An 8,882-nucleotide genomic window follows, 5' to 3' on the forward strand; every position below is an offset into this window, starting at 1 on the left:
TGACTGTAAAAACGGAGCAGTTATGGGTCTCTCAATGTAAAATAAAAGAGTGCTGCAAAGCAAAGACTTGCAAATTTTGCCTGATGGTGGTATTGGTAGCTTTTTGCGAACCAAAGGTTGTAGGTTCAAAATCACATAGGAAACAAAGTTTGAATCATTATTTTAAATGAATGACTGTTTCAGTGCAACTCTATCACCACAAAAATGAAAATTCTCTCATTACTTACTGACCTTCATGCCATCCCAGGTGTGTATGACTTTCTTTTTTGCTTAATACAAACATTTTAAGAATATCTCAGCTCTGTAGGTCCATACACTGCAAGCGAATGGTGACCAAAATTTTGAAGCTTCAAAAAGCACATAAAGGCCATATAAAAGTAATCCATTTGACTCTAGCGGTTTAATCCATGTCTACTGAAGTCATCCAGTTGGTTTTGGGTGAGAACAGACCAAAATGGAACTCTTTTTTTCACTATAAATCTTGACATCAGCGGTCTCTTTAGCGATCATGATTTCAAGCTTGATAAGACTTCCTAACACCATGTGAAGTGTAATCAAACTTGAAATCATGAATGTGCCAAGAGACTGAAATGACAAAATGTACAGAGAAAAAAAGTTATATTTGGATCATATGGATTACTTTTATGCTGCCTTTGTGCTTTTTGGAGCAAAGTTTTGGTCACCACTCACTTGCATTGTATGGACCTACAGAGCTGAGATATTCTTCTAAAAATCTTTATGTTCAGTGGAAGAAAGAAATTCATACACATCTGGGATGGCATGAGGGTGAGTAAATAATTTTTTTTGGTGAACTATTCCTTTAAGGCTGGTTCTCCCAACTCACAAAGTGTTCTCATTGCCTCATGTCTGTGTAAAAGGGAAATGCAAAACAAGAAGTTGATACACATCCTGTCTCAGCTTATAAGAGGAAGTGAACATCACTCAACACTCAGCTACTCAACTAGCAATCAAATGTGCAGATCAGAAACAGATCAGAACACAGAAAGATACAGTTAAGGATCTCTTTCATCATGCCTGTTCTTTTACAACAGGACAAATGAATGGATCAGAATGGCATGTTCAAGTACTACCAGTGTTCTTTAGTGGATATGCATGATCCATTCAAGAAACACTGAGAGACTGGTATAAAACAGCCACTGGTAACTACTTTATTTTTCTTTCACAAAAGTAATTATTTTTCAGTGTTCAATAAAAAAGCTGAAAATTCAAGGTACAGAACTTCCCTGAAAATACATTCAAAAGTCACAGTTCAAAATAATGGACCCAAGGCTAGTGCAGCAGAATAGCAGTAATAAGCCAGTACAGTATATGTGCATTTCAGAGTTCAATGGGTAATTTTCAAAACTGTCACCCCTGGATTGGTCAAAACTCTTCCGGTTCACCTGCATCATTCTCCGGAATTACAAAACCTTCCTGTTGAAGAACAGAGGAAACCACACAACTGAGCTTGTTGAAGAAACTTTTGTTTGAGATTCACTTTAAAAACTGAGATACTCTTACATCTGTGGCGTACAGAATATCCATGATCCTTTGAAGTGTTGGGTCACCCTCACCCTCCTTCTCTTGGCAGATGAGCTCAATGTTTCTGAGTTTGCCGAAATAGAAATCCCTTTCCTTCTCCATGTCTGCAATGGTGGCCTTCAGGTCATTTACCTGCTCAGATGGGAAATTTAAAACATTAAGGTATGTCTGAAAACATTTTGGAAGCTGCTCTCAAATAGCAGAATGAGGAACCAGACAGAATATAATTTCTGTTCTGAAAAGAATAATCGAACCATTAATGTATATGTAGTGCTGTGACAGCATTTCATAACCAACTGAGAAAATTTATTCAATCCAGATATAGAGATAGACCACTTTTTTCCAGTACAAGGGACAATACAAGGAAATGGTGACTGAGGCTGTTAATCTGCCAAACATCTTTTATGGTCACTGGAAGATAGAAAATCACACAGATCTGAAACATCATAAGGGTGAACACATGATGAGACTTCTCATTTTTAGGTGAACTTTCACTTTAAAAATTCAACTGAAGTAGTAACACTGCTTTAAGTGATAGTTGATCCCAAAATGAAAATTCTCTCATAATTTACTCATCGTCATGCATTCTCAGATGTATGACTTTCTTTCTTTTGCTGAACAGAACACAAAGATTTTTAGAATAAATCCCCTCCCTGCACAGTAGATGGTGATATGCACCAAGAATGCAAATCAACAAAAACAAAAGAAGAAAGTGAAAGTGTAGATTTATAGTAAAAATTTACTTAAATATTGATCTGTTTCTCACCCAAACCTATTATATCGCTTCTGAAGATGTGGATTTAACCACTGGAGTTGTATGGCTTAATTTTATGCTGCCTGTATTTGCTTTCTGGACCTTCAAAGTACTGGCCACAATTCACTTGCAATGAATGGACCTACAGAGCTGAGATATTCTTCTAAAAATCGTTCTGTGTGTTCTGCAGAAGAAAGTCAGTCAAACATCTGGGATACCATGAGGGTAAGTAAATGGTGAGAGAATTTTCATTTTTGGGTGAACTCTCCCTTTAATATTCATATTTCTGAACACTGAAATTATATGTCTCTCTCCTTGAACACAGTAGTATTGCTAAAACAAATGTGATTACTGTCCATTTATTGATAACATCAAGGTCTTACCATCTGAGTAAGTGCTCCTTTGTCTTCATCCCCACCTCCTGCACAGCGCATTGCAGTTGGAGCTGTCTTTGGTGCAGACTTGGGTGCTGTGGCTGAACGCTGTGGAGCTAAAGATCAACATGACATCCATCATCTTGTTATACATACTTGTGAACCTCCCTTGAGGATAAGGGTCAATTCCAGCCTCAAATTGACCACAGTCAACTTTCCTTTCAAGGGACAGTTAACCCAAAATATAAAATTGTATTTACTCACCCTCAAATCATTCCAAACCAATGATTTTCTTCCATGGAACACAAAAGATGATTTTGCATAATGTCCCCTTTTGTGTTCCATGGAAGATAGAAAGTCATACGGGTTTGGAACGACATGAGGACGAGAGAAAGATACATTTTTGGTGAATCATCCTTTTAAGAATTCAATATTATAAGTATTTCATTATTCCAAAAGTGACTGAAATGAAACTAACCTCAACACTGTTAAAATAACATAGTGCCCTCATACCAATCAGTGAGAGACCCAACGCTATAAACCCCTCTGAGAACCGCATTGTGACTTTTTCATGCAACACTTAAACAGAACAACAACATCAGAGGAGAAAAGACTGGTAGAAGGTGGGTAGGCAGTGTGACTGGTAGTACTGAACATCTTACCTACAGGAGCCACTGGCTTGATGAAAGGTGTGCTACCCATGTCTGAAGTAAACAAGTATTTCAAGCACATTCAACTTCAGGCTCCAGTCATTCTCATATAAGTGAAAACAGTTAATGGACTGGCCAATAGGTGTGTGACTGGTTCATGCCCATATATTTTGGGATCATAATCCATAACAGCTGCACCTGTCATACACCTGTTAGTATTGGAGCAATGGACAACTGGCTTCCAACTATAATACTAGACCTCATGTACTTCTGAAAGGCTTGTGCAACACAAAATGGCTGATATGCTGAAAGTAATTCATTAAAAAAGTTAAATTTTCTATTATATATTAGTAGGCTTATACACAAAGGGATAGTTCACCCAAAAATGAAAATTCTCTCATCATTTACTCACCCTCAAGCCATCCCAGATGTGTATAAGGTTCTTTCTTCTTTAGAACACAAATGTAAATGTTTAGAAGATTATCTCAGCTCTGTCGGTCCATACAATGAAAGTGAATGGTGACCAGGCCTTTGAAGCTCCAAAAAGGAGATAAAGTCATCAAAAAGGTAATCCATAAGTCTCCAGTTGTTAAATTGATGCCTTCTGAAATGATCCAAATGGTTTTGGGTGAGAACAGACCAAAATCTAACTCCTTTTTCACTGTACATCTTGCCATTGCAGTCTCAAGGACAGATCATGATTTCAAGCTGGATGACGCATGCACAGTGCACTAGATGGCGCTATAGGTAGTGTAACCGAGCTTGAAATCATGATCAAGATGTACATTTAAAACGTTACACTTTGGTCTGTTCTCACCAAAAACCAACTGGATCAATTCAGAAGACATTGATTTAACCACTGAAGTTTGATGGATTATGTTTATGCTGACTTGATCTAGTTTTTGGAGCTTCAAAGGCCTGCCACCATTCACTTGCACTGAATGGACCTACAGAAGTGAGATATTCTTCTAAAAATCTTCGTTTGTGTTCTGCAGAGAAAGAAAGCCATACACATCTTAGATGGCATAAGGGGGAGTAAATGATGGAGAGAATTTTCATGTTTTGGGTGAACTATCCCTCTACAATCCTAAAGGGTTTTCATAGTCATATTTAATGGAATACTTAGTATTCAATACATGTTAAGCTCATCGACAGCATTTATGGCATAATGTTGATTACCACAAAAATGAATTTCAACTTGTACTTTTTTTTTTTTTTAAGAAAAGGAGAGACAAATATGGTTTACAGTAAGGCACTTACAATGGACATGAATGGGGACAATCTGTAAAAAATGTATGTACTTATTACTCAATGATTCAAACGTATAGCCACAAGACGTAAACTGTATGTGTTAACATGATTTAGTGTGATAAAATTGCTAACTAACCTTTTCTGTGTAAAGTTATATTCAATTTTACAACTTTGTTGACATGACGACATAACACCATAAACCCTGAAATGACTATAAAAACAAAGATAAACAACTTTACAGCTCAAACAATACACAAGTTTTAACAGAATAATTAATGTAAGTTCTTTTATAAAATTACAAGCTTCACATTTCTGACTTCAAACCCTCCAAATATTGGCCATATTCAGTTCCATTGTAGGTGTCTTACTGTAACTTCAATTACTCCTTTTTTCTTTTGTTTTTTTTAGAAAAGGAGGAACAAGTCAAAATTATTTTCTGTGGTAATCAACATTATGCCACAAATGATGTCAATGGAGCTTAACTTGTATTGACAATGGGAATATTCCTTTAAAGATTATACATTTATGCATGTTAGTTTGCCCAGGAGACTTGATATAACAGGATAAACCCCCAAAAAAGTCTCCAAGTTATATACTGAGGACTTGTTCTCTCTCCTCACCTGAGGTGACTTTCCTTGGCTTGTTGGCTGTGGCTGCCGCTGGACTCTGTTTGTCGGCTGTATCTTGTCCCTGCCGTGCTCCAACCGGGTCATATTCTTTCCCATCATAGTTTGCATCAAAGAACTTCTTAAACCACTGCACAAACTCAAAGTTATCCTGGAACTTGCCTTTCACAAGCTTGTCAACAGGGATAATCTGCACAGTAATGGAAGATTAAAAAAAGACATGTTCGGGCTTTACATATTTTACATCTTGAAAACATTTTGTTTACTGGTATTGTAGTGTGGAGTTGCTTTGGTTTACATACTTTGCTAACTCCCATCTTCTTGAAGCTGGCTTGAAGGAGTTTGAAGTTATGAATGTATTCGTGCTCAAGTTTGGCCTGGAATTTGACTTTCTTCAGTGGAACACTTGATGGGAACAACATGTCCATGAACTGACAGTACGCAGCACCTTGAAACACAACAGCAAAGTCAACAAATAAAAATGCTCATGCAGGTCCCAACCTTTCACTGCTCTCATTCCCCCTGCTCTGAGTACTGTCCTATCTTTGTCTATTCTGTCACTAATGTGTGTTAAATGTTGACCTGGATATTGAAGGCAAATTTAGCATGCAAATGACAGTCAATCCGTGACACATCCCACTGTTTTTCTTTATAGTTTTTTTTTTTTTTTTCTCAAAATGCAAACGAAACTTTATATTTGTCAAGAAAGCACAGTGAGTGGAGTAAAACAAGTGTCTGTAAGATCTACTCAAGTTGGGTGTGTAAAGTGAAGGAACCAGACAGCTGGTCACTGACCTGAGCACAGTTGCTCGATCTTGGCATGGTTCATCTGTAAAGACTCGTTTATCCATGTGAGCATGTCATGGCGGCTCAGGTTCTCACTTGTCACTGATGTCGAGTACACGTTCACAGCCATGCCTGAGACAAAACCGATGAATTTAACTGAAAGTGGCTGGAAAAAGAGGTTGTTCATAAATGGGTTAGGACTCATTTCCTTAAACACATTCAAACCATCTACATCACATTACTTCCTATTTAATGTCACTTCAAGCTTGAGGCTGTACTTTTATGTCCTACCCAGAGCTTTAGCCCTGAAACAAGAATAGGGACATTATACGTATATAAAATTAGAAAATAAAATAGTTTTTTAAATTTGGTTTATTCCGTTTACTTTGTAGAGTAGTCATTGAACGCTCTGCTTTAAGGATTGTTTTAAGTTTTAACTGCTAATCTGTCCAAATTATGAATTGTTTGTTAATTTAAACAGCTGACCGTTGACTTTTTAACTGTCAAACTTTTAAATCATAACGTAAAATAACATAATTATTGTAAGTCTTTTACAATTGTCGAGTTATGAGTGTTACACATGAAACCGATGGCATTATCTTACGTTTGGTCCAGAAAAACTCTTAACTTTGATGTGATGTGAAAGAACCGGCTGCTGTTTCATCGGCGTGTCGTTCTAAACGTGCAGCTTCAAGCAGCAGCGTGCTGAAAACTGGCGAAGACCAAAACAGAAGCTTACTAACCAATCACATCTGTCAAAATAAGTTATTATCTACAAACTGGAAAAAACACACAACTGCCTACTCTCAGCTGTCAAAATAAAAGTAATCATCAACTGAGTGAACGCATAGCTAATCTCAGCTGTCAAAATAAAAGTCATCATCAACTGAGTCAACGCATAGCTAATCTCAGCTGTCAAAATAAAAGTCATTATCAACCGACTGAAATAAGCACATAACTAAATTAAGTGCATGCAGAAATCATCAAAACCTTTGGTAAACTTATTATTGACTTGATAGAATTATGAAAATTAAAAGCTTTATATTTGTTACATATGTTTATATGAATATTTAAATAACTTAATAAATGTATGTTGTAAATTAATAAACCATGTATAGTAGGGGTGGGTAACATTTGGCCTCAGGGCCGTAAAGACCATTTTACCCGGCCTGCGAGGCCATTCGAGAAACAATTTGAGAAAGGGAAAATAACAATTATGATTAAAAATAAAATATTTTTTTTAAATCAACGCAAGTAGAAAGACCTCTTTAAAAAATTATTGGTTAGGACGTTGGTTATGAATTTCTGTGATGTTTCTCGCTGAATGAATAAAATGATATTACACAGTTTTACCAATGTAACTCAAAATGTTGTATTAAATAAAAAGACCTCATTATGATTCAGTACTCTCTCTCATACACACACACACACACACACACACACACACACACACACACACATACAACAGAGACAGATAGAGAGATTAAGTTAAGAATTACCAATTTTCCACGGTGCTTCATCACTCACTCCAGCTATGAAAGGAATAGTTATAAAACATGTTTCCCCCCAGTCACAATCTGAAGCCTCAGGTTATGGTTGCGTCCTTTCTTGCTCATGTCAAGTAAAACTGATTCTCATTTAGCCAGCCACAATCTAAAGTCTCAGTTTACAGCCGGTAAGATCCTTTCTCAATCCTGCTGAGCAGACGTGAATCTTTGTTTCCCTATCGATTCAGTTCACTTCAACACTGCGACTCACTAGGGGATTCCTTCCCCGACAACCTAGTTGAAACCCCTGTACAATAACACCAATCCTGTGATTGGCAATGGTGTTTAAGCCCCACCCCTTTAGGCGCGCAGTTGGCCTATATAAGTGTGTGCGCAAACACCATTTCTTCAGAATTTTCTTCCTTCAAACCGAGGACATCTTCGTCTTGGAAACCCTCTATGCTTCGCCATTGAAATATATGCCTCAGCGGATGGATCTTCTCTGCTAAGACGTGGACAGGATGACTCGTTGCCTGTTCTACTAGTGCCTATAGCGTGGAGACTTACTGCTCCCCTGCAGTGTTTTGGTGAAGAGTTTCTCCACTTCGCCATCGAAGACGCTCTTGGTGAATGGGTTCTTCGCTTCTATGCTCACCGTGACAGCGCAAAGCTTCAGCGAGATACTGCTGTAGTTATTGTATCCTTTACATATACATATTGAATCTAAGCCACAGGGCTTTCACAAAAAAAGTAGCTTGTGTGAAACAGAATTTTTCAAGATGTGGTTCCACAAGTGTTCTTCATGCGAGTGGCAAATTCCACCGTCAGACAAGCATGAGAGCTGCATTCATTGCCTAGGCCATGCCCATGCTGAAGCGGCCCTCATGGACACAGATTGCCCTCATTGCGAGGACAAGCGGTTGCAGCCCACCTCTGTCCGGCTACCGCTATGGGTTGGAAATCCCACCCCACCCAACCCTCCAAGCTGTGTCAGCTAATGTCCAAACTGGCTGGAAAAGCTTATACAGCAGTGGGGCAAGCTGGTTCAGAACTCCACGGATGGTGGTGCTCTAGGTATAAAGCAAATGGACAAGCAAGGCCCCAATCCAGAGCTTTTCAAGGAACTCAGAGATGCGTGATTCTGAAAAAACATTCAGTGTTGCCTGATGGCTTCTTTGGCAACACTGTAGAAGGGTTTGCTGAATGCTTCATCGCAGCTCAAAAACAGTTGCAGGCGAAGAAACACTTCCTGCCAAAGAAAAGCTGCTCTTCATCCCAACCGGCCCGCTCCTGCTCTACTTCCAGTCAGCACATGTTTAAAAATCCTATCCTTGCTGCTCCAGCATAGCAAAGGGCTGCCAGTGAGTCGCCGTTACGGAATGTGCCTTTATTACGCGCAGAACTTCACAATC

The 8,882-nt window shown here is 38.4% G+C and overlaps 1 protein-coding gene across 2 annotated transcripts; it reads right to left on the reverse strand.

Moving 5' to 3' along the window:
• Positions 1-1,141: 1,141 nt before the first annotated feature.
• Positions 1,142-6,778, reverse strand: LOC127424190 (microtubule-associated protein RP/EB family member 1-like). Of its 2 annotated transcripts, none has more exons than XM_051669161.1 (7): positions 6,588-6,778; positions 5,993-6,149; positions 5,500-5,645; positions 5,192-5,387; positions 2,680-2,786; positions 1,522-1,674; positions 1,142-1,434 (listed from the first exon to the last, which is right to left on the reverse strand). In XM_051669161.1, exons 1-7 carry the CDS (start codon positions 6,645-6,647, stop codon positions 1,384-1,386), a joined length of 870 nt encoding a protein of 289 aa, XP_051525121.1. In that variant the 5' UTR covers positions 6,648-6,778; the 3' UTR covers positions 1,142-1,383. The 2 variants fall into 2 exon arrangements, with proteins under 2 accessions (XP_051525121.1, XP_051525122.1); XM_051669162.1 differs by having other exon boundaries at positions 5,993-6,115; positions 6,588-6,740.
• Between the last annotated feature and the right edge of the window lie 2,104 nt (positions 6,779-8,882).

The sequence above is a fragment of the Myxocyprinus asiaticus genome, chromosome 33 (genome assembly GCF_019703515.2).
Source record: "Myxocyprinus asiaticus isolate MX2 ecotype Aquarium Trade chromosome 33, UBuf_Myxa_2, whole genome shotgun sequence".
In the NCBI taxonomy this organism is placed as follows: domain Eukaryota; kingdom Metazoa; phylum Chordata; class Actinopteri; order Cypriniformes; family Catostomidae; genus Myxocyprinus; species Myxocyprinus asiaticus.

Excerpts from the sequence above, each read along its gene's own strand:
- LOC127424190 (XM_051669161.1), bottom strand. The coding sequence starts at position 6,647 with ATGAAACAGCAGCCGGTTCTTTCACATCACATCAAAGTTAAGAGTTTT. Across the intron at positions 5,388-5,499 it reads AGAAGATGGGAGTTAGCAAA|ATTATCCCTGTTGACAAGCT; the intron begins GTATGTAAACCA and ends ATTACTGTGCAG. Across the intron at positions 1,435-1,521 it reads ATATTCTGTACGCCACAGAT|GAAGGTTTTGTAATTCCGGA; the intron begins GTAAGAGTATCT and ends GTTCTTCAACAG.